The following is a 25,721-nucleotide window of genomic DNA, read 5'->3' on the forward strand; positions in this document are numbered from 1 at the left end:
GGACACAACACGGCAACAAACCAGCTTGCTGCTCTGGAAATAAAAATGATCCTCAGCACAATTTTGCCGCAAGGAGGAATGCGATGCAGCCAGTGAACGCAGTTCACTTTACCATTTGGCCAGTAAAGCTCTGAAGGTTATTTAGCACTTGGCAGGTCAATGTTTGCACCCAAAATAGACCCAAATTTAAATATCTTACATAATGTGCCTCCTACGCCTATTTTAATAATGTAACTTTAACACACACATCACATTTCTGCAGCCTTTTCTCGGGACACAAAAACACAATTTACACTCATTAAACACTTGATTCGGGACAACTTTTAATATTGCCGTTGCTTGATGTCACAAACTTTAGCACACGGCTTATATTTAACACGCACACACACAAGTGTGAGTGGCATAACTGATGGACACACTGCGATGGGTCTGGCTGCGTAAACAGATCCTGTTGTGTTACGTCACAACCAAACTGAACTCAAGTTGCGGCCTCATGCTGTTTTGCTGTTTTGTCATCTGACCCCCAAATAGACCAGCGAGAGAGGGGACGCTCCCATGAAGAGTGGCCTCTTCAGAGGCTGTGTATAAAGTGACTTTTTGGAAAACTAGCCAAGTCTTAGTTGTTGTTATTGTGCCTCTTTCTTTTGGCTTCTGATTGTCTAAAAGCCTGATCTCCTCTGACAGTAATTCACAAGCAATTGGAGGATTACAAAGCTGCTAGCAAACAACGCTCCTTTATTTCCTTGCTTACACACACACACACACACACACAGTAGTTTTCAGAATGTGAGCAGGCCAATGTTTTGCTGCAACACCTCCTGGCATTGGCCTCGTATGTGGTCTACAGCATAAAGTGTTGCATTAGTATTTGTAGGAGACCTTTATACTGTATATGCGTGACTCTGAATAGACTGCTTGCTGTGATGGGCAGTGATGTATAAACAAGTCCTCAATGCTTTTTTTTCTTCTTTGTTTTAGCATCCCTCCCACTTTAGTTGCTATTAATCTGACTAGAGAACATTGAGAATAGTTGCAATGTGGTGTTTTACAGGATGCTGTGATGTCATGAATTGATTTCCTCGTGTGTCATTTAACAGCCATCAGCCCCTCATGGCCTAATTCTGCGCCTGATCACCAACTTAGACCCAGGTCTTGATCCCATCTCAGCTCTGTTCAGTTAACCACTGGTCTTCCGTGACACGTTCACACCGGATTAGCGTGTCTTTGTGTGTTTGCGTGCAAGCAGTGAGGTCACGCAAGTTCTTTTGGGCCAGAGGCAAAGACACCCGTCGCTCAGTCAGCAGAGAGTAAAACTTGTTGTTCGGTTGAGCCAATTCTGACCCAGAACCTACAGCAGTGTCAAATCAGCATGAGTGTCTGAAATAAAATTTAATCTGAAACAAAACGTAATTGTTAGTTCTACTGCTTGCATTATTTAGCAAATGTTTCCTTGACAGTAGCATTTAGGTTTGAATCATTTAATACATTTCCATTGTTCTATATGTACATTGATGTTTATCTTGTGTTGTATTGGCCAGTACATCAACGGTGGCAACCTGGAGCAGCTTCTGGACAGCAACAAGCACCTGAGCTGGCCCGCCAGGGTCAAACTGGGCAGCGACATTGCCAGCGGTCTGGCCTACCTGCACACCAAAGGCATCTTCCACCGGGACCTCACCTCTAAGGTGGGTGTGCTCCCTTCAACACAAAACCATCATTGGCAGGCTATTTGGCTAAACACTGCCCCCTGCCGACGTAACAGAGTTCAGCAAGGCATAGCTGTGAAGCGCTTATGACATCATGCTTATAATCAGACCATAGGTTGTAAATATTAATATATAATAATAATAATAATAATGGCAATGGTGTCTGCTCTCCACAGAACTGCTTGATCAAATGTGACGACAACAGCTACACGGCAGTGGTGGGAGACTTTGGTTTGGCCGAGAAGATCCCTGCTAATCTGTAAGTGCTCCACTTCACTTACACCTTGTGTTAGCAACCACAACACTCAGATTTGATTTAACGAAGCACAGAAACATAATGTGCTTTTACACCAGTGCAAACCAAAAGTACAAGAATAAACATATTGTTCGATCAACACGTCTGCCAGCATTGATCCATTGGTTTTAGTACTATTAAATCTACTGCCACCATGCTCTTATTTATAAAAAAAAAAAGGCACATGCTGACCGCCCACCATTAAGCCCCAAATTTAGTTTCTTACTAGTTAATCCCTTTTTGATTATGCACTGTAAGCGCCTTGTTAGTCTCATGCAGGACTTAACATTTACATCAAGACATAAAGAGGGGGGTCGTTGTCTTCACTAAATGTACAGGTATGTAAGCTGTGTGTGTGTGTGTGTGTGTGTGTGTGTGTGTGTGTGTGTGTGTGTGTGTGTGTGTGTGTGTGTGTGTGTGTGTGTGTGTGTGTATGTACATCTTTTAGTCTTTTAAAAATATAAATTGGGAGGGGGGTACTAAATATATCTAAAGAATAAGAGGTGGGTGTTGTCCTCACAAAATGTACATAAGACGTGTGTATGTGTATATATATGTATAATAAAATCAATGGCCCCAGCATAGGGCTGGAGGGGAGTACCCATAACATTTCTTGAAGGATGACAGGTCAGCATATGTAAATGATAAAGAAGGGGTTTGTTGTCCTCACTTAATGTATGTAAGGTATTGCGTGGGTGGGTGGAGGTGTGGGGGTGTCGTTGTCATTGTCATTTTGACTAAATGTATCCAGATGTTTAAAAAAAAAAATAGGAAAGTGTATTTCATGTGCAATGTTATGTTAATTAGAGGCATGCTAGGAATGCAAGGGAGTGCAAAGTGCTAATCCTGTGTTTTATGTTTTGCAACTCTGTTGACACACAACGTGAAGCCAGCATCATAAGAGGATTTGTTCAACTTTACGTTTGCACCCTATGAACTGAAATGTCACTCAGAAGAGCACAGAACTTCCCAAGCATCCTTCAAACACTATATACTCTAACTCATGTAGAGTACTGTATATATTTTGTCATTATGTGTAGAGAGCAGAAGTCCACCAAGCCTCCAACAAAGATACTCTTCTCATGAAAATGACTTGACTAAGAACTTACAGAAAATACCAAAATGATGTTTTCTCTTGTGTTTAATGCAGCACGGAGCGAGAGAAGCTTTCAGTGGTTGGTTCTCCTTTCTGGATGGCTCCTGAGGTTCTGAGGGATGAACCTTACAACGAGAAGGTGAGTCATCGTGTCCCCTATTTATTCATTGAGGAACAAAACTACAAGATCCATTTTGAATGTTTGGAACACGTCCATTGTGTGTCTTTCAGGCTGATGTCTTCTCTTACGGCATCATCCTGTGTGAGATCATTGCCAGGATCCAGGCTGACCCCGATTTTCTCCCCCGCACCGAGGTGAGCACACACCCACACAACATCCATCTCACCTCCCCCAAGGAATAACAAACATGTCCATCTCACTTGTGTGAGCAAAGAACTGACCTGCCAGGCCTTGCTGTTCCACTCAAGTCCTGTAGGTAGCAGCACTGCTTACTAGGGTTTTGTAGAAAGTCAATGATTTGAGTTGATGTTGTTGCAAAGGATGGTATTGAAAATAACCAAACATACACTAGATTGGATGAACATGAATTGAAGAATTTGTACCTGTATATTTTTACATATGCTCCTTTGTGCCACTGAGCAGAACTTCGGCCTGGACTATCACACCTTCCAGCACATGGTTGGTGACTGTCCACCGGACTTCCTCCAGCTGGCCTTCAACTGCTGCAACGTGAGTCCACTTTGTCTCTCTTTGTCTTTCTTAAATGAAGTCATCACATCAAAAAAACAAATGAAGCATGTCAGACCCAAATGTTGAATTAATTTATCATCACTTCCTGCATTGGGTAAACAAATGTCCCTTTTGGGGATCTCTATGTGAAAGACATTTATTCACTTTGTTCTCATACAGATGGACCCCACACTCCGTCCCTCCTTCCCAGACATTGTGCGGCTCCTGGACAAGATTTTGGCACGCCTCAAAGTGGGGGACGTGGAGCACCCTTGCCCTCCCTCGCTGGTTGGAGAGGGCGTTAACAAGACGAATGCCACCAAAGGTAACATTTGAAACAATGTATTCACGGAATTATTAGATGTAGTACATAATACAGTATGTATGGTACATGTTGGTGTACACACTTTTCAAATATTTTGAATATTAACTAGGGGTGCTCTGATCGATCGGCCACCGATCAGTATTGGCCGATTTCCGTGAAAAAGCACAGTATCGGCATATGCCAATACTTGCTTTATAATGCTGATCACATCCGCAGATCAGCTCTGCCCCCACTGCAGCATCCAGCCCATAGTGACTGTCTCCTGCCTCCTTTCCCTTCAACCTGGGTTCGATTCTCCCTTGGGCATTTCTGTGTGGAGTTTGCATGTTCTCCCCGTGCGTGTGTGGGTTTTCTCCGGGTACTCCGGTTTCCTCCCACATTCCAAAAACATGCATGTCAGGTTAATTGGCGACTCTAAATTGTCCATAGGTATGAATCTGAGTGTGAATGGTTGTTTGTCTATATGTGCCCTGTGATTGACTGCCGACCAGTCCAGGGTGTACCCCGCCTGTTGCCCGAAGTCAGCTGGGATAGGCTCCAGCATACCCCCGCGACCATAAAGAGGAGAAGCGGTATAGAAAATGGATGGACATTTAATCTATGTGATCGGTGTCGGTATTTCACTCATGAATGATCGGTATCAATACTGGCAGCATAAAACCCTGATCGTAGGATCGCTAATATTAATAACATCTATCCATCCATCATATATATATATGTTATATATGTATTTATACGTAATTAAAATATATGCATACTCCATATGATTTATTGATTTACACATTAAAAACTAACACTGGTCACTGGTCATACTTTTATTATTGCATCTTACGTTTGAGAGGAGTTGAAAAGTAAAAATTTATCATACAGTTGTCCCTCGCCACATCGTGGTGTGAATTTCGCAACTTAACGGTATTTCAAAAATATATTAATAATTTATAGCTGTTTTGTGGTTGAATACGGCCTATTAGTAAAAAAATATGCATGTTTAAGCAAAATGTATTTAAATTTGGAAGTAAGCATTTTCAAGCATAAATACAGAACCTTTCCAAAAATTTGAATGTCATGGAAAAGTTGTTTAATTTCCATAATTCCATTCAAAAAGTTAAACTTTCATAGATTATAGATTCAGGGCCCACAATTTAAACGATTTCAAGTGTTTATTTGTTTAATTTTACATAATTTGGGTTTCCAGCTCATAAAACCCACGAAAACAGGAATTCAAAAAATTTGAATACTGTGAAGAAATCACCATTTACTTCTCAGTTTTTGCAGGAAAAAAAGAAAGAAATTAGGATCACATCAAATCAATCAAAATATGGTACTTTCAAAACAATATGTCAATCTTCAATACTTGGTTGGGAATCCCTTTGCCTTAATCACTGCCTCGATGCCACGTGGCATTGAAGCAATCAGCCTGTGGCATTGCCTGGGAGTTATGGAAGCCCAGATTTCCTTGATACTTGCTGTCAGCTCTTCTTTGTTGTTGGGTCTGGTGCCCCTCATTTTCCTCTTGAGAATACCCCATAGATTCTCAATGGGGTTTAGGTCCGGTGAGTTGGCTGGCCAGTCAAGCACTGTGATGGCATGGGCATCAAACCAGGTTTTGGTGCTTCTGGCGGTATGGGCAGGGGCCAGGTCCTGCTGGAAGATGAAATCTGCATCTCCATACAGATCCTCAGCAGAAGGAATCATGAAGTCCTCTAAGACATTCTGGTAGACTGTTGCGGTGACCTTGGATTTAAGAAAGCAGAGTTTACCAACACCTGCACCGGACATTGCACCCCAAATCATGACGGACTGTGGATATTTCACACTGGACCTCAGGCAGCTTGGGTTCTGTTCCTCACCAGTCTTCCTCCAAACCCTTGGACCTTGATTCCCAAATGAAAGGCACACTTTACTTTCATCGAAAAAGAGGACCTTGGACCACTGGCCAACAGTCCAGTCCTTCTTCTCCTTGGCCCAGTGGAGACGCTTCCTATGTTGGCTCAGGTTCAGAAGTGGCTTGACCCGAGGAACCTGACAGTTGTAGCCCATCTCCCGGATGCGTTTGAATGTGGTGGTTTTTGAAGCTGTGACTCCCGCCTCATTCCACTCTTTCTGGATCTCTGCCAGATTCTTGAATCTTCGCTGTTTGATAATCCGCTGAAACCCACGGTCATCTCTTTTGCTGGTGCATCTTCTCCTGCCACATTTTGCCCTTCCTCGAGACTTTCCATTGATATGCTTGGACACAGCACTCTGTGAACAACCAGCCTCCTTAGCTATGAGCTTTTGTGGCTTACCCATCCTATGGAGGGTATCAATGATGGTCTTCTGGCCAGTTGTCATGTCTGCAGTCTTCCCCATATTGAACCCAACTGAGACAATTGAACCAAACTGAAGCAATTTAATGACACCTGGGGAAGCCTGTGCAGGTGATTTGAGTTTAGTAGATGATTAGTGTGTGACACTCAGTTTAAAACATTCATGCCCTGCAAAATTTGGGCTGATTTCTTCACAGTATTCTAATTTTTTGAATTCCTGTTTTCGTGGGTTTAATGAGCTGAAAGCCCAAATTATGTAAAAATAAACAAATAAATACTTGAAATCGTTTAAATTGTGGGCCCTGAATCTATAATCTATTAAAGTTTCACTTTTTGAATGGAATTATGGAAATTAAACAACTTTTCCATGATATTCTAATTTTTCGGAAAGGGTCTGTATGTCCTGCCTTGGTTGTTGTATTTTGTGATTAGGAGTTTAAGTTCATTATTATATTTTTGCAGAGCTGCTGGAAAAATGTGAATTTGTGTTGGAGATAAAGTATCCGTCTAAATGGGCTAAAGAAAACACATTGAAAGACAGTTTTGGTATCCCCTGCAGGAAGGACTGGTCATAAAAAAAAGAAACATGGAACACTTCCAAGGCTAATACAGTAATCCCTTGTTTATCACGGTTAATTGGTTCCAGACTCGACCGTGGTAAGTGAATTTAAGCGAAGTAGGATTACTTCTTTATATAATGAGCTGGAAGTCCCACATTAAAAATATACAACATAAAGTGGTGAGAAATACCTCAATATTGAATAAAGCAAAATTTGTCCTTGACCAAAAATCACTCCATACCCTATACTGCTCTCTGGTATTACCATGTCTACCTTATGGTGTGGAGACCTGGGGTAAAAACTAGAAAAGCAATGTTCACTCGCTAAATGTACTGCCACGTATAGAGAACTTTTATTTCTAAAATCAGAAATATTAAAATTCGCTGATTTAGTAAATTTTCAAACAGCTAAAATTATGCAGAAAGCAAACAATAACCAGTTACCCAAAAATGTCATACAATATTTTTCTACAAGAGAGAAATCTGATCTCAGGGGAAAAAGTAAACATAAAACATTTATACGCGAGAACAACGCTAAAAACCCACAGCGTTTCAGTACGTGGAATCAGATTATGGAAGGATTGAGTAAGGAACTCAAAGCACCAAGATGAGGGATTTTAAGAAACAACACAAGCAGCTGTTGGCAAAATACAAGGAAGAAGAGTCTTGAATGCAGTATGCAAGTTCAAATAAAATTTTACCATTACCATAATGTAATATTTTTGTAGTTCTGCAGAGAAAACCTGTTTAGAATCTTCGAAATACATTAATACGTTTTTTAACATTATCTAAACACCATCTAAACATGAAATAACACCCATGTACTTACTATAGTACATAGTATACTAAGTCAGTCACCAGTTCATTCGTACTGTATTACCCAGTATAGTCGATATAATCAGAGAAAATAAGCCATTTAAGACCGTTTCAATGGCGGACAGGAAGTGACATTTTAGCTGGTTGTGGGCTATGGCTTCTTATTGTGCCTGTTGTGAGATCATTTAAACCTGCCTTCAAGTCTGGTGCTTCGGTGGTGGTCTCACTGAACAATTACTGACACCTAGTGACCAATGTAGAATACTACATTCACAAGTTGTGGTCTTGATGGCTTACAGAGGTGTCCAAACTTTTTACACCGAAGGCCGCATACTGAAAATGCAAAGGATGCGCGGGCCACTTTGAAATTTGTTTACACTTTGTTTACACTTTGATGTTTAAAAAAAAAATGTTGTAAAAAGATTCAATGTACAAAACGTACAGTATAATTTAACAACAAAGCTTTGTGTGTCAACATTCAAGCTTTTTCTCTTTTCCCCACTTTTTGCTGTTTTTTTTTAAATTGGCTTAATTATATTTTGTACCATGTTCCATGGCCCAATAAAAAAAAAAAAAAGCCGCTGGCCGCCAGTGGCCCCCGGACTGCAGTTTGGACATTCCTGGACTAATTGAGGAATGAAGACACATGTTCTACTAAAAACTCTGCATTGGTTTATAACTGTTAAACATCAATGCAATGACTGCTTATTAATTGCATATTAAGTACGAGGTATTGAATGATTTGCATTTTACATTTAAAAAAAAAAAGGCGTATGTGTTGCTTCTGTCCCTCAAAGCATGCAACAAAGGGGAATAATGTCGTTCACTGGTTCAGCCGAAAAGAAGCGTCTCCACACATATAGGGTGCTTTGTACACTTATTTTACTACAGGGAGGGGCGGATTTGTGTTTGTAAGGAAATACACTAAGTCCTCAACTTACGAACACAATTGGTTCCAGACGACCGTTCTTATGTTGAATCGTTCTTAAGTAGGGGAAAAGGTAATATTACCAATGATATAGGTACTACATGTACGTGTATACATATACAGTATATGCGTATGTATGTAAATATGAGTTTGGATGCAGTAGTAATATTAAACAAGGATAATTAATGAAAAAAAACAATAATAAAAGTGATATAATAATACGTAATGATAAATGTTATTTACCTTTGAAGAGGAGTGGTCGAGCATACGTCGTTGTGGTGGAGTTGGAGGAGGATTTATTGAAAAAAAGGACGAGTCGTCGTCGTCGTTAGACTCTTCTAAAAGAGGTAGTGTTCTGTGGGTGGTGTAGAATTAAGCAGGCCTATTAACTCTTCATAAACTTTAATCACACGCTCTGTCCGGGTTGTACAATTTAGCTTTCCATTTAGCTTTATCTCCCCAGCCTAACTCTTCCTCTGTTGGTCTCATTAGCTCTAAGGCTGCATTAGCAGTGTGCCCTCTACTGGTCAAGCATGTACAGCAGCAGTATAAATACTGATTGAGCGACTGACTACAAGGCAAAATAAAATAAAATATAGACCAGTCGGCTTGTCTTTGTATCCGCGAGTGTTCGCTAGTCGGGTGTTCGTAAGTTGGGGACCTGGTGTACCAACATAAATGAGCAGTCCGCTGGGGAACACAAACAAATACACAAACGTTCCTTCTCGCCATGACAGTATTTCATTCACATTATGTCAATTTCTGCAAGATTCCACCTTTAACAGTAGATTCCGTTAACGCAGAAATCATAGAGCCCTACGCATAGCACTCGCTAGCAATCTTGCGTGTCTTTGGTTCCAACATTTTTGGTTACCCTTGGCAATTTTTATTCTGTGCGCGCTTTCTTTGTAGAGACACCGCCTTGTTCAAGACACCTAGTGTTTAAACAAAGAAGTACAGAACAGCTAAGTACATACTAAATGCGGGCCATAGTCAATTATATTTGTAGACTTTTTGACACAGGCCAGTTGAAAATGGATCCTGCGGGCCATAGTTTAGACACCCCTGGCTTATACTGTACTTGTATTTTAGTGCATTTAGCCATTTTTATGCTAGAAAATACATAATTTGGACAAAAATATGTACAATTTGCTTAAATATGCATAGTTTTTTAAACTAATAATAGGCCGTAGTCAACCACGAAACAGCGATCATTAATTAATTGAAAAACCCTGATAAGAGTGAGTATTTACTTCGAGGGAATTCACCTATCACAATCGGAACTGGAACCAGATAACTGTGATAAATGAGGGATTACTGTAATTTAAGAGCACATTATCTGACATTATAGCAATTGAAAATATAAAACAGTTCCACATTGTCAGGGTTCCTATGCAAGTATGGACAAGTATGGTATATCATTTTATAAATTGTCAGATCTGGAAAAGTATGGAAAATGGCAACTTAAGTATGGAATAATATTCATGTTTCCAAGACTGTTACCACTGTTCTGTTTTCTAAAGTTATGAATAGCTTAAAAAAAGAAGAAATGGATATATGTTTTTGTCAGGCACTTCTACGCAGCTAAGATGTTTGTGTGAACCACACAGTATGTATGACAGTAAAAATATGACAATATATTGCAATCAACTAATTTAATTTCTACTACATTACACTCTTCTGCACTCTTGTGTGTGTGCTAGCACCCCGCCTCCACCAACTGAGACAAAGAGACTGTATGACTGATAAGTGATCACTCCGTTCATGCCTAAGAGACAAAACATCACTGTTTTCCAAAATCAAAGCTGATACCTTCTTTGCCTAAAAGACAAAGATAATAGGTCTGCTTTGATGGATGACTAAGGAAATGTAAAAATATTCACATTTGAGAGGCTGACGTCAGAAAATTTACATTTTTAAATAAATAAACAATCTAAAATGGAAATAGTTGTTAATTAATTGGATAATCGATCCATCAATTACTTGTTATGATACACATGTATTTACTGAGTCTGGAAAAAGTCTGGAATTTTGAAATGTCAAATCTGTAGAAACCCTGCATTTCATTAGCCTCTACGAGGTGTTTACCGTCGATGTCATTTCAGTCTAAAAGTATTTTACCTTTCTGTGTCTGAATCCAAGGTGAGAAGATTCAGGGCCTCAAGCGACTCAACCCCCTCATCTTTCACGACGACAAAATCCCCCCGAAATCTCCCCGCCCGCGCCGCAACATCTGGCTCAGCCGCAGCCAGTCAGACATCTTCTCCTGCAAAACGGGAAGGAAAGTGAACGTCCAGGACCCATATTATGAGCCACCGCCCTCCCAGCGAGCCCCCAAGGCCCGCAAGGTCAACCCCTTCACAGCGCGAGAGGACCTGTGTGGGGGCAAGATCAAGTTCTTTGATGTGCCCAGTAAGTCGGTCTTCTCGCTGGTCTTTGATCTGCACTCGCCCCCTGGCAGCGCCTTCACCAGCCGGCCCCTTTCACACAACGTGCCCCAGCAGGGGGCGTCATACTACTGGCAGCAGTTGCCAGGGCGACAGTGTCACTCCTTGCCGGTGTCGCCCCAACTGCCTCGCTCAGAGTTCCTGCACGCTGCCTCGGCCACCCACAACAGTAACAGCAACGTCCCTGCCCCCTGCGGCGCACACCAGCTGACCTCCACCATGTCGTGTAAGTGAAGGATTATGCATAAACTAACACTGCAATCGCGCTCTAGATTTTATAACACCTCCACAAACTTTAGTCATTTGTGCATAACTCAGCAAACAATCTGCAACAGTAACTGAAGGCCAAACAGCGACCCCAATATCCTGCATGCACACACACACAGACGTGTACACTGTACTTGATCAACGTACAGTACATACATACAGAGTGTGTGTGTGTACACACAAACATATTTTAAAAACAGAACGATTCATACGATTTGACAGTTATGTTTGTTGATGTAGAAGTTAGTCTTACATTATAAAATAAAGAACATGTAGAAGTTAGTCTTACATTATAAAATAAAGAACATGTAGAAGTTAGTCTTACATTATAAAATAAAGAAGCCAATTCTATAACAGCAGCATTCTCGTTTAGGCGCAATGCTAAAAAACAAAAGAAACACTTAAAAAATTTAATGATTTATAAATAACTACATCAAATTTTATGTAAAGGCACGGTTTCCGCTCCATGGAATTGATCGTGGTGCACTGCCACTACAACATAAAAGCCGCCTCACATTAAAACAATAAGATTATTAATGGATATATATGCTGTAAAGATACATATATAGCTCATTATTTATGCCAATATTGAACACAATTAGTCTGAAAACAATTTAAAATATCATAAAAATGTTTCACTGTGCTTTATTTAGAAAAAAAAAAAAGTATTATTACATTAGTGCCCTCCCCTCCTGGAGAGTGACAACATGCACACATTTTGACCACTGGACACGCCCGTACGCCTCGCCGCCCTCCAGGCAGCAACCCGCAAGCTCAAGCCAAGAGCCCAGTCCCTAAAACCCGACCGGAGCCTCGCTAGTAACGGTTGGGTGAGCAACGTGCAGAAGGGTCGAGCGAGAGGAAGAGAGAGAGTGACAGAGCGCAGCCATGTGCTTGAGCCCCAACAGTAGTTGCTGCACGTTGATATGACTCAATGCTACCTCGGAATAAGGGAACAAATATAACTCCATAGACATGCACTTTAAAAAATCTTCGAGCTGCATGTTAGGGCCGACAATTTTAACGCATTGACCGGTCTCTCTTCTCACCACCGCTCACCCACAACACTGAGCCAATAAGCCAATGAGTTAATGTGCTCATAGAGCCCACACCACGAGTCCAACCCACAAAGTAGGGGTGATCAAAGTGCGGCCCGTTGCTCATTTGTCATTGCATCATTCCAGAAACAAAATAACATTCATAAAAGTGCAAAAATGGATAAATAGGCACTGTGAGAAAAAGCTGAAATGGTGAATAAAACAAAGCTTTGTATTTAAAGACAAAGCCTTAAATATTTGTCACTTTTTACTTTACTGTCTACAAAATAAAAGTAAACCTTTCTACAAAATAAATACATGTATAATTTAGGCATGCATATATATGTATATACACACAATAAGTTATATAGTATATATAAAGTTTAGTGGGAATGGGTTTAGTTGTTTTCGCACAACCCTGATCGCTAACGAGAGGCATCTTCATAGTAATACAATATAATGCAGTAATACAATATAATGTGTGCATAAAGACAGTAACCAAAGTCCCACCTTCCACGCAGCGGCCTCCTGCTGGTCCGAGGCCAGCCTGATGGGACATGAAGTCCGGCAGAAGGCGGGGCTGAGCGGCTGGGCCAAAAAATATGTGGTGGTGGAGATCCCGCCCTACTGCAGGCCAGAGGCAGGTGAGGAGGACGAGGCGGACGATTATTGGACAAGGGAAGGCGAGGATGAAGTGTTTGAGCAGTGCTGCTCTCCGACAGTCCCCGCTGGGGAGGCCATGGACTGCTCCAGCATCCTGGAGGACCAAAATACACCGACCCACGTCATGCCACCCAGGGACTGAGAGGTGGGGGTAAATTGGGGGGGGGCTTCCATGGCTCCTCTGGACTTGGTACAGAATGCGATTGTGTTGAAAATTTGTATAATTCCAAGAAATACTTTTTGAAGCTTTGTGACACAACTTACACATAAAACTCTCAAGCTACTAATGTTGATATTTATTCATATAATGGGATGACTTTGATTGTTTGTAGGTTTTTTTTCTTGCAGAAATCTTTTAAGTCAAAATTTGCTGCTTTGGTTTTCCCTAAACAAAAAAACAAAGAGTTTCATGTTTAGCAAATCTTTGATTTGACCTTGATCTTTTAAATTTTTTTTCCCCAAGACGTCATTGAGGCTAACATGGATAAAAGTTGTGCGGTCGTGTTTGGCATGCGCAGTTTGATGCAGTTCCATATTTTTACCAGCAGTCACATTGTGTCTTCTTTCACAGACGATATTCATCAATCTCACTAAACTGTCTTTTTTTACATCTAAACAGCTGTCAGCGTTAATATAAAACAATTAAGAGATTGAGTTTCCCGCAATAGGAACTAAAATGCACTATTTTTGTGATCCTTGTGAACTTTTCTATGCAAAAACATTTTCACACTGTTGAGCAGAATCAAGGAGGTGATATTTATGTAAAAAAAAAAAAAAAAAAAGTCTTACCTTCTTTGTATATTTGTGTAAAAAGGTTGTTGACAACAGACTGAGTTTTTTTTTGTTTAATTGCAATAACAAAGCTTTTCTCTTTTCTTCATTTAAGTTCTTTTTCGCTCAATAAAACCCTTCACTCGGACTGACTTTGAAGTTGTCAAACCTCAGCACACAAGCATAGGAGGGAAATAGACGCCACTAAGAAGAAGAAGCGACTCTCAGCTATTGGACGCACGCGCACACCACCAGCAGCAGCAACATTCAGGAAGTCAACGGGGGAAGTTTGGTGGTTTCTTGCGTCACTTAACTTTTTTTTTGTGCTTCACAGCGCTTGTATGCCGATGCAGAGTAAAGGTAGGAGCGCAACTTTATTAATAAAAGCCGAAGTTAAATCCTTTTGTTTGGGTCGTGGTGACTTAACGGAACAGGTGTCAGGAGGACGGAGGGAAGAAGATGGCGAGGTTTGAGTGACTTAACTGTTCAGGTTAACACTTCCGTTACACTGAGAGAGGCCTGCTAGCGTCCGTAATATGCTGACTAGAAGGGGGGGAGGGGATTCCACACGGGGGTCCTGCAAGGATCATGTCCTTGGTTTTACTTGGTTGTGGGGTTCAAGCCTGCAGGGACTTGGTAATGATAGGTTTTAACCTTTGGGTGCTTGCTTCCTTAAGTCGAGGAAGTCTGAGGCATGGGTGTGGCCTTCCATTTGAAAATAAATCTAACGTATCGGCGAGGAAGTGCTGAACCGCTTATGCACAAAAGGCATCGAACTGTGATCCTTTACAATCCTTGTGCTGGCTTTTACAGGCTTCAGTCAAAATACACAATGTCTCAGCAACTCGCACCCAGTGGCTTGCACTGAAGAAGACTGCAGTGGCAGCAGCAACAAGGCCTCAGCACACTCACAGTCGAGTCTCATACAGTCCAAACAGGTGTGGACTTGGCAGGTCACAGCAGAACAACCAGGCCGGTTGTGAAAGCCGGAAGGGGCCATGAGGAGAGTCCGGAGGAAAGTGGCCAACAAGGAGAAGGTGTTTGGTTGTGATCTTCTTGAGCACCTGAACACCTCCAGTCAGGACAGTATGTCACAGTCCAGGACAACAAGCTCGCTAAGAGTGTAAGTGTACATTTGTGACATTTTTTTGTGTGTAGTTCCTCAGGTGTTACGTTGTTGCACTGAGTTTGTTGAGCAGCATGGCATCGTGGACGGGATCTACAGGTTGTCTGGAGTTTCTTCCAACATTCAGAAACTCAGGTGAGGTCTTCCCACTGTTGTGAACACATCCTCTGTCAGACGCAACCTTCAACATTTGTTCCCTCGAAACAGGAGCGAGTTCGAGAGCGACGGGACCCCTGACCTCAACAAGGAAGTGTACCTGCAGGACATCCACTGCGTCAGCTCACTTTGCAAAGCTTATTTCCGAGAGCTCCCCAACCCGCTGCTAACCTACCAGCTTTACGACAAGTTTGCTGTTGAGTGGATCCTACAGTCTAGTACATCCACTTGTGTCAACCATAACAAATATTTCTTGTCTGTCTCTTAACCTTGCAAATGAAGAAGACTGACATTCCTTGTATGCACTATAGGAGGCCGTGGCCGTCCAGCTGGAGGAAGAGCGTCTGGTAAAAATCAGAGATGTACTGAAAGAACTTCCAGTGCCGCATTACAGGTTCAGTCCCTACTACACTATTGTTCCTCACATGTACAGTCATGGAAAAAATGATTAGACCACCCTTGTTTCTTCAGTTTCTTGTTCATTTTAATGCCTGATACAACTAAAAGTACCTTTGTTTGGACAAATATAACAATGACAACAAAAATAGCTCATAAGAGTTATATTTTTTGGCAGTACAATGTTATAGCTATTCATGTAAGAACTTAAGTGATTTTGGTTATTATCAAGAAAACCATGGAAGTTGCTACACATCAGTTCTTAAATTAAACTCTTACGAGCTATATTTGTTATCATCATTATATTTGTCCAAACAAATGTACTTTTAGTTGTACCAGGCATTAAAATGGATCAATAAACTGAAGAAACAAAGGTGGTCTAATCATTTTTTCCATGACTGTATGTTCTTGCACTGACAATCTCTTTGCCTCCTTTCAGGACTCTGGAGTTTCTGATGTGCCACCTTGTCAAAATGGCCTCGTACTCGCCTGAGACTAACATGCATGCCAGGAACCTGGCCATCGTTTGGGCACCCAATCTACTCAGGTGTGGACATCTCTCTTCCTATGTAGATCACACATTTTCATCCTTAACTAGTATTCAAATAATCTAGGTCAAAGGACATCGAGGTGTCTGGGTTCAATGGCACTGCTGCCTTTATGGAGGTCAGGATCCAGTCCATCGTGGTGGAGTTCATCCTCACACATGTTGCTCAGCTGTTTTCAGAACCAAGTAATCACTGACCCCTTAAGCCTGTGCAGGTGTCCTCTACATGGAATCTAACATGCACTTCATTTAGGTGTATCATGCAACAGGAGGAAATCTCTTCCCTCCCCGGTGGCCATCTCCACTCAGGAAGAACCCTCATTCAAGTCTCAACCTCCCGTCAACTTTGGAAACATCAGTCCAGGGGATGGTCCTCTTCCAATAAGACCTTACCATGCTATCATAGAAGGCACTGATAAGTGAGTAGACTGACATATGGTAATTTCAACCCATGTTCTAGAAGAAGAAGCCCACTTCCAGAAGTTCATAGAATAAAAAAATAATAATTGTATTGTGGAAATTCTGCAAGGGGGTTTTCATATCATGGTTTTGTTAATCCCAGGCGGAAAGGCTCATTCAAAGGAAGGAAGTGGATGTCTATCTTCAACATCGGAAGTCGGTTTCACGACCCGAGAAGACGCCATAAACACTCGGCCAAAGGTACACATTTTGGGACAACAACTGAGCAGCACCACCATTTCAGTTTGTCAGTGGGACACAGTCATTGGGTAGTGCTTCAATGGAATTCTTTTTGTTTAGAAAAAGACAGACCCGTGTTGAGGCCAGCTAGAAGCATGGACTCCCTCAGCATCCCATCATATTCAAATGAAGGTACTGTTCTTCTGTAACTACATAATCCACATGTGGCTTGTTCTTTGCATCGGGTCTCATTGTTGTTTCAATTCCAGATTCTAGACGCCCTCTGCAAACATCTAATTCCACCAAAATGTCCTGCTTGGAGGCTGCGGTATCTCCTAGTTTAATTGGTGGAAGCGAATATGCTGTGACCTACCGCAGGGGAACGGGACTTGTAAGCGGGGGCACCCAAGGCACTTACACTGCCCTTGACCCTGAAGGTTTGGGAAGCACAGAAATTGACAACGTACTGTCCAAGTCACCGGGACTCTCTACAAAAGCAGGTCGAAGAGCAGCAATGCACATCACAGGGCCCATCACAGTTACAGTGCCGCTTCATATCACCCCAAACTTGGCATTAGGTGTACTTCATGGAGGCGGCAGCGACAGGGTTGTCCACCGTGGCAGGGATAAGGAAGGAGGTGAAAAGGTGGAGGTTAAGGAGGAAAGAGACCGAGTGGAGAGGAAGGACAGTGGACAAATGGAAGAAAAGATGGAAAAAGTTAAGAAAGTTAAAGAAGTGACAAATAGTAAAGATGTCTTGGATGAAGACGTAACTATTTTACTTGACAAAGAAGAAGGGGACAAAAATGAGAAAACAGTTTGTAAATGTGAAATAAAGACAGAAGATCAATGCATGTCTAAAGAGGCACGTGCCAAAAGCCTGAGCTCCACTGCAGATGAAGATGTTGAGGGCAAGTGTGAATACAAGGGTAAGGTCAGAAGAGTACATCATCATGCTTGTTCCCGTCTAATCAAAACACATCTCTCTCGTAGAAATGCAAGAAGGGGCAACAGATGAAAATCAGCAGGAAGCGACTGAACATGAAGACAACAATGTTTTTGGTTCCTCTAACATCCTCGACTCCAAAGAAGTGGAACACAATGATGACCAGGAGCTGTCGGGCTACGTTCAAGACAACTTTGAATTTCTGGACCAAATGGACTGCAGCACCCTGGATCACATGGACGGCAGCGTCTCCTGTCAGGTATTTCATTCTGTTTTACATTCCAAAGGTTCTGCCCACCACTGACACCACTGCCACTGCCACGCTGGAGCTCATAAACACATAATGCAACTGGGCTGCCACACAATAAGAATATATAGCAAAAGGAATCAGTGTCGCCAACTTAGCAACTTTGTTGCTATATTTAGTGAGTAATCAGACCCCTCTAGATACTCTTCTTCAAAAAAGTGATTAGCGACAAATCTTGTCAAGTCTATTGGAGACTCTGACACGAAAGCACATTTGTAGTTCATTTGTAGTTCTGTTTTCACATTTTTTAATCACTTTCCGCACATGTGTGATGGCCAATGAAACAAATTTGACATTTATGTCATTCCTCCCTATTAACACAATCAAGTCAGGAGATTTTGGAAGATAGAAAACTTGATGGTGAATTGAGCAATGAACTGGAGCATCTTGTTTCAGATTAAGACAAAAGTCTGTCTCAAGACTTGCTTCAAAAACACCTATGTCAACAGACAAGGACCAAAAGACCAAGATTTTGGTAAAGACTTGCATTAACCAAATGACACCGGTCTTGCTGGAGACCTAGACAGAAGACCATCAGGAGTGTGTCAGGGGCTTTTGGAAAACCAAGTGGTGGTCTAGCCAATGAACTTGGACCAAACGACACTTTCCTTGCTTATGGCTTGCTCCAGAAACACCTAGGTCTTTAAGGGTTTGACCAAAAGACATATGCCTTAGACCAGGGGTCACCAACGTTTTTCCTTGTGAGAGCTACTTTTACAAAATGAAAATGGCCAAGAGCTACTCATTTTTGTAACATTTATTTTCAGAGCTTATTTCAACCCAAACAAAGCAAATATGCTTGTTTTACCAAAACATTAACAAAATGCTGGTGTCCACAACTCACATTTTGTATTTCAGAATGCATTTCTTTCTACTGTTCTTTCATTATTAACTGAAAACCTGAATGAAAAGCAGGCTTGCGGGCACCTCATGTGGTCGTGGGGGGCTACCTGGTGCCCGCGGGCACCATGTTGGTGACCCTTGCCTTAGAGTCTAAGGCTTAGACAGAACAAGTTAAACCTTGCTTAAGTGTCTGTTAGATTCCCTAGATTTTTCTGGCATTTTTAAAATGTACCCATGTTTCTTGTTACCAATTAGGAAAACCGTTGTAGTAGTTTAATGTAATGTCACCCATTTCAATCAGAAACCTGTCTTTTCAGATTCCTCTCCACTTTCTGCCAGACTGTACCTCTCAAGTAAATGAATTCTCAGTGGAACCTCCTGGACATTCCGATAATGAGTATGAACTCATGGAGCACGTATCCCATCATGCCGCGGGGGCAGATACACGGCCAAGTCCTGAAACAAGTGGTCAAAGCCAATTTAAGTTCCACCGGCCATCCAGCGTCAATGCAAACGATCGACAGACAAAATCTCTCAGCTTGCCTCCTGTGACCTCACCAGTGTGCGGACCAGAGGAGTGCTGCTCTGACGAAGACACAATGGATGATGACATCATCGATGATTACAGCAGCGACGAAGAGGCTAGCTTGTTTGTTAAAAGCCTCCCTCCGGATTTCTTTTTAAACAATCTGTGTGATCTTGAATTGGACGGCGACAATGCACAAGCTAGCGCTCAGGTGGATCAGCGATGTGAAGTCAGAGAATTTCACCCTGATTTTTCTACTGATAAAGAACCAAATGATGTAGATGAAGTCCAAGGAGACATGGAAGATGGGCAGCAGAAAGAGATACCATACAACAAAGAGAACAGTCAAAGGTGAAAAAGGATTTGCTTCTCTATTTTGCTTTTATGACATAAAATCGTATGGTTTTGCATAATCTTACAAACAAAAGCCTGAAAAAGTTATATGAACCACTAGATATTATGTAAAGTGAGATAACTTATTTTAACTGTCAATTTACAAGCCAAACCCTTACCTGTTTTCTTTGCAGGACAACAACAAACGAAGATCTCAGCATCGTGGAAACTGGTCTGTATCAAGATTTTAAAACTCTCCCGTTAGAAGCACCTTCACACCAAAATGTGGACCTCTCAAAGAACAAGGACACTGGTGAGTCAACGGTTATGACCTGCGATGTACAGGTTGACAAAGGACAACAGGAAGATGAAGGAGAAGAACAAGTCGGTCATCCTCAGGTCTCCATCTCTTGTGGTGCTCAGAAAGAAACATCTGTCTTAGAGGGGACCGAAGATGTTTCTGTTGAAGCAGAAGAGGAGTTTAAGGTGGACCAGGATGGAGGAGAAGAGAGAGAATGGACAGAAAACACTGGACAAGGAAGAGAAGAAACGGGGTGGCCACTTGAGCAAAAGTATCTCGAAACCAAAAGAAGCATTTCAGAAGCTCTCACAACAGAAGATAGCAAAGAACTGCCTCAACAACTCCATTCAGAAAAGATGGAGTGTCACTCCGGGCTGGACGATACAATCGAGAAAGTCTGGGATGAACTTGAGGAGATCATCTGTGAACTGATCGAGGATGAAGAAAGAAAGATGAGTGCAAAAGAGGTTGGCGATCATGAGGATGCTCAGGTTTCAGCTCAGAACAACGTGAACTTTGAGGAAGAAGCAGCAAAAGAGACGAAGTTCGACATGGAAGCTGTAGAAGATGAGATGGAGACAACAGGAAAAGACGTTCAGGATAAGACTAACTTAGCAGAGAAGGGCGATCAAGAGGCAGCACGAGAGGACAAACACAGTCTTGAGGAAGTGACACCAAGTCTTATTGAGACACAACTCAAAGAGATCAGTTGTGACGTTCCACAGTCCAAAGAAGCTATGAAGTTTGAACAGCGAGGCGCCAGCCATGGAGGAGTCGGACGGAAGCTGGTCATCTCCAAACCGCCAAGAGTTTACCAAGTCAAAGCTGTGCCAATGGTCCCCCCCAAACCCCAACACTGCAAGCTAGCGGCCCTGACCCTCCGACAGCAGCAGCAGCAGCGAGAGAAGAGAGACGCTGACATGCCAGATGAGGACGCAAGGGGGAGGAAAGAGAGCGATCATAGGAGGGACGGTGATGACGTCCCCTCCAGCAGGGACTCGCTCCGAAATAGCTCACTCAGCCTGTGCTTCGACGAGGCCGTTGCCATAGCAACCATGCGGCGGGAAAAGGAGAAAGAGTGCGAAAGGGAAAGGCAGCGAGATTGGGCGGGAGAAGTTCAATGAACTTTTGTAAAGATGAGGGTTTTCTCTGGATGTGCAGGTGAAATATGTACATATGGGACAGGTTTTTTAATTCAAAAATGTCAAAGGTCAAAGATGAGTACTTTCTAGGAATCACATGTTTATTTTTGTAATATTTCTCAGCCAAGTACGTTGGTAAGGGTTGGTAAAGTATACTTGTTTCGGACTTGTGGAGCAAGTTACTTCGAGGAACATCACATTTACACTTGCACAATTCAACATGTCCGAAAAGTAGTAGGAAGAAGCAGAGCTTTAATATAAAGTAAGTAAGGTATATATACATTTTATATAAGCGTATATATAAAGTCAGTATTCATCACTGCTGGTAGTAACAATTAGTTAGCTCCAGCCCCCAGCTATCAGCAGAGAAGTCCCATGTCATTAATTGTGTTCATGCGCTACGTTGGCTCACATCCTGTGCTTTGGGTTGCCAACTCGCTGAAAAATTAAATAAGGTCTGGCCAACCCGATTGTCTTTACCCAGTGCAGTTCATTTTTTCTGGCCTTTTTTTAATTTGTGTGAAACAATTTTTATACAATGCTATATTCAAACCTGAATTGAATTATATACATGTTTTGGAGTAATACAAATCCATAGGAAACAAATTGTTTTTGATACTCAGTAATACTGGACAACTCAATATCAGACATGTACATATGTGTATATATGCGGGACAATTACGTTTTTTTGAGGGAAAGTTGGCAACCCTACTTCTGCATCTCCTGGGTACTAAATCTTCCCTCTGTTTAACACGTTAACCCTTTAAAATAATTCATTTGTTTGTTTTGTCATTAAAAAGTTTGTTCACTTCCTGTGTCTACCTGTGTCACTATTTTCTCAAAAGAGTAGATTATGTGTAGCAATATAGTGACTGACAGCTGATGCAGTGATGAAGGAAAGAAAAGAAACAAGGGGAAAAGGGTGTTGGGAAAAAAACCCTATATAATCAAATGGGAGTAGAAAAAATTAGAGCTTTGCTTGTGCAGTATTAAAGGAAAATAAAAGAAATGTTAAAAAAGAAAACTAGTAAACTACTATTATAGGTATGTAGTGGCACAACCAAGTACTGTAACTACCGTACATAGTTTAGTAGTGCACACTAGTACTGTAAGTGTACACTGCATACTGCGCATGCACTTCATACAGTAGTTGCTTAGTTACTTTTTGTAAGGAAAAGAAAGAAATATACGAGGTGCGTCAGAAAACATCCAGGACTGTTCATGTTGATCACATTGTTCCATGTGTGGGGCATGGTCCACTGCAAGTTCTTGCCACAGCGCCAGACGATCAGCCAGTACGTCTATAAAGAGATCCTGCAGCATTTGCATCTTTCAGTGCAAGAAAAGATGTGAGGGTTGCGGCAGGACCACTTGTGGCCGAAGTCATTGGGTCGTTTTTTTATTTTAAATTTTTTAAATGTTTTTACAAAATGTGAGTCTGTAATTTCTGCCACTTTTTTCCTGCTTTTGAAATCTGTTAAAAGTTTCTGTTAACTTAATTTGCTAGTTACATAGCCATGTTTATTATCCCCTCCAAAAACGATTTGAAATAATAATTGTTATCTTTTAACAAGTGTGAATATGAAAAAAATGTCCTATTTCCTGAACTGGATAAAGTCCTTAAAATACTCCTGGGGGATTATTATTCCCCAACTAGTGAATATCTCAATGCTTTTACTGTCATTGATAAGAACATTTAGCGACATTGATCATAGTTTACCGCGTTATACTCACATCTTTGTGATGAAAAATGTACTGCATTCTCCTCAGCTGACATTGACAGTAGCGGTGTTGCTGCCGTTGTGTCTACGCTTGTTGTGACTGTGAAAAAGGTTGACACCTTCGGTAGTTTTAATAAAACCCATTTGTTTTCCACTCGCCCTATCCTCTTCTCTGCTCCGCTCGGGTAACTCCGTGCCAACAAGTTTGTTTCGCCCGTCTTCCGGAATCAGTCTGCACATGCGCAGTAACATGGACTAGTCTATTGTATGAGAAGGGATGGGCAGAGATTATGCATTTTGGTGTAGTCTTAAACACGCGAATTAAGACTAAAACATTAGTATGTCCTTTAAATTGAAGGAAAAAAAAGTCAATATTCAGTTTTTATGAGACGTTTGGGGGCACCTGCTTGTGGCTGCTGAGTAACAGTTCCGGCCCGAGAAAAACAGCACAGTGCTGGCGCACAACCTCCCTTAATCACCTGGCTATTATCACCTCACAATATATATAAACATCACATTAATTAAAAGTAGTTATAAGGCTAAGTTTTTCGCATGAATGAAGTTTTTTTTAACCAGAACTTTATATACAATCAAAACGGCAAAACAATACAGTGCAATCATCGTATAAGAACACAGGAACATACTGTAGGAGAATGGGGTTCAATCATATATTTGGCTCCTCCCAAAAATCAATCTTAAGCAGTGGCATAAAAGTGGGCGGTATACAGGGGCACCGCTAGGAATTATTCTTTATTCTCTCTTAATTTTAATTCTAAAATTCTAAAATGTTTTTAACGTTTGTGAATTACTGAATTTCTGTCATCACAAAAATATTTTTTCTTTTTTGTAATTCCCTGCAATGATGCATGTCAGTGTCAATGTCTCACCTTTTATGGGCAGTATTGCCAACTTGGCGACTTTGTCGTTAAATCTGGCAACATTTCAAACCTTTTTGCTAACATATTTTCTCAAAAGCGACTAGCGACATATCTAGCGACTTTTTCTGGTATAATTGAAGAGTTTTCTGGTATTTGGGGATTGAAAAGTGAAAGCACATATTGATCTGCAGTGTCTGTTCTCACTGAACAGCAGTCGGTGCCGCTGTTTGGTCCGCCCACTGAACTCTCTACTACTGGAAGGGGAGACACTGCTGACCACATGAAGCCGTTGGTCGGCCATCTTGCTTCACCCAAAAAAGCACACACGCATACACATACATGTTTCTTCATTCACTACATTTGTTATGGTTCGGTATAAAAATTAACACGAATTAACAAAAAATCTATTGAAACAGAGTAAATTTACTAGACCCAAATCTCAAATTTCCCTCGGGTTTAAGGTTTTTCCTACCTCTTATGGTGTGAAATTACAATGCATAACAACTCAATTTCAGTGTTCACAAGGTATTTGTTATGACAAGGATCTACGTAGTATCAAAGTTAAATGCAGCGCATACCTTTAGAAGATGATCGGGAAAGTCAAATATTGTTTGTCGTAATCAACACCGGTCCTGTCGAAGTTCTCCTCGGTGAAATGACTTGAACAGCGTTGCGATCTGGCTGCAGGAATCCACCTGTCTCTCCGCATATTCACTACCAATTGCTTTAGAAGTTGAGCATTGCAGTGTGGAAATCTAAAGGAGAATAAGTGGTAATTTACAACTACTTAGATGAAAAGATGCTTACAGATTTACTATTTTTATTATTTACAAGCATTTATCTACCTGTGAAATGTAAGTCCCTTCTCGCGATTTTCACGAGTATCACGATTTGTGCAATTAATAGCAGCACAAGACGGCTTCTCAAACTCCTCTTAGTTGTTCGGCTTTCTTGTTTTGGGTGAAACAACATGGCGACTTCTATACTTCCGGTGGCTTCAAGCCTCCAATGCGCAGCAAGCGATCGGGGCCATTCCAGTTATAGAGTTCAGTGGGTCCGCCCCGCCCCAAAGCAGTCACAAGCCTTCAGTGCCCTGTCAGCTCCCGCAGAACACTTGAGAGCATAGTGAAGCTCTACGCATCCATTAATCACACACACAGAGGCACGATGCGTGATTATTACTTTATTATGATAAAGTGATGGCCGATTTGTAATGAACAAACCAAGAATCAAAATTATTTGTAATTCTAAACATAATTAAGGTGATTTTACTCATATTGTTGTCTCTCCTACAAGGTTATGCTTTTTTCCTATAGCATCTCTTATAATGTCATATGCAAATAATATGCAGAACCAATGACGTCATTTAGCAACTTCTAGTACAGCCAATAGCTACTTTTTTTTACTGAGGAGTTGGAAACTGGTTATGGGGAGACAGGGCTGCTGCTGACTCATTTGCTGTTAAATCTGGTAAATGGAGATACAACTAATTTAATAGTACATACTAAACATTTACCTGTGCTGATTAAATGTTGGTTAAAAAGGAATGAGATGTAGGCTAACACAAAAGCTAACACCCTGCTAGCTTATTTCATAGCGTATACTATACTAAGTTAATTTCCACGACACGCAGACTGGCTAGGCTAAAAAAAATAACAAGTCACATATTGACACCCTTTTCATTTCTTTCATCACTCACCTTTCTTTATTTCCTTTTTTCACTCCCAGACATTTTTTTTTTACTAGGCACTGGCAACATTGTTTCACTCTGCCCTGCAACTGCTGTCAGACAGGCACTTTTGCCAGCTCCTCAGTAAGAAAAGAAGCTTTTGGCTGTCCTAGAAGTCCAGAAGTCGCTAGATGACGTCATTGGCTAATTTGCATATGACGTTGTAACAGAATGACCCAAGCATTTCATGTAGCTCCCAATACAAGAGATTGTTTTAATCG

General features: G+C 41.4%; 2 protein-coding genes and 1 long non-coding RNA gene across 5 annotated transcripts in view; 2 read left to right on the forward strand and 1 right to left on the reverse strand.

Annotated features, from left to right (window-relative positions):
- The window catches only part of tesk2 (testis associated actin remodelling kinase 2), a 31,047-nt gene extending 16,984 nt beyond the window's left edge, over positions 1 to 14,063 (forward strand). For both annotated transcript variants that reach the window (XM_054766618.1, XM_054766619.1), the window contains 8 exons: positions 1,539 to 1,685; positions 1,883 to 1,965; positions 3,152 to 3,236; positions 3,329 to 3,412; positions 3,702 to 3,788; positions 3,969 to 4,113; positions 10,868 to 11,398; positions 12,998 to 14,063. In XM_054766618.1, coding sequence (XP_054622593.1) covers positions 1,539 to 1,685; positions 1,883 to 1,965; positions 3,152 to 3,236; positions 3,329 to 3,412; positions 3,702 to 3,788; positions 3,969 to 4,113; positions 10,868 to 11,398; positions 12,998 to 13,281 — 1,446 coding nt within the window. In that variant the 3' untranslated portion in view covers positions 13,282 to 14,063. The remainder of the gene's footprint in view (positions 1 to 1,538; positions 1,686 to 1,882; positions 1,966 to 3,151; positions 3,237 to 3,328; positions 3,413 to 3,701; positions 3,789 to 3,968; positions 4,114 to 10,867; positions 11,399 to 12,997) is intronic.
- LOC129176078 (uncharacterized) lies at positions 247 to 24,775 on the reverse strand. Of its 2 annotated transcripts, XR_008569019.1 has the most exons (5): positions 24,742 to 24,775; positions 24,617 to 24,702; positions 24,350 to 24,526; positions 3,662 to 3,817; positions 247 to 3,550 (listed from the first exon to the last, which is right to left on the reverse strand). It is a non-coding gene; the product is annotated as an uncharacterized LOC129176078 (long non-coding RNA). The 2 variants fall into 2 exon arrangements; XR_008569013.1 differs by having other exon boundaries at positions 24,617 to 24,748.
- Positions 14,535 to 21,947, forward strand: si:dkeyp-68b7.12 (rho GTPase-activating protein 30). Its single transcript, XM_054766617.1, has 13 exons — positions 14,535 to 14,996; positions 15,069 to 15,171; positions 15,244 to 15,388; positions 15,504 to 15,586; positions 16,028 to 16,135; positions 16,203 to 16,321; positions 16,389 to 16,554; positions 16,698 to 16,795; positions 16,895 to 16,966; positions 17,044 to 17,703; positions 17,768 to 17,979; positions 19,188 to 19,747; positions 19,924 to 21,947. The coding sequence occupies exons 1-13, from the start codon at positions 14,909 to 14,911 to the stop codon at positions 21,152 to 21,154; spliced, it is 3,645 nt and encodes a 1,214-aa protein (XP_054622592.1). The 5' UTR covers positions 14,535 to 14,908; the 3' UTR covers positions 21,155 to 21,947.
- Positions 24,776 to 25,721: the final 946 nt, after the last annotated feature.

This window comes from Dunckerocampus dactyliophorus, chromosome 2 (genome assembly GCF_027744805.1).
Source record: "Dunckerocampus dactyliophorus isolate RoL2022-P2 chromosome 2, RoL_Ddac_1.1, whole genome shotgun sequence".
Lineage (NCBI taxonomy): Eukaryota > Metazoa > Chordata > Actinopteri > Syngnathiformes > Syngnathidae > Dunckerocampus > Dunckerocampus dactyliophorus.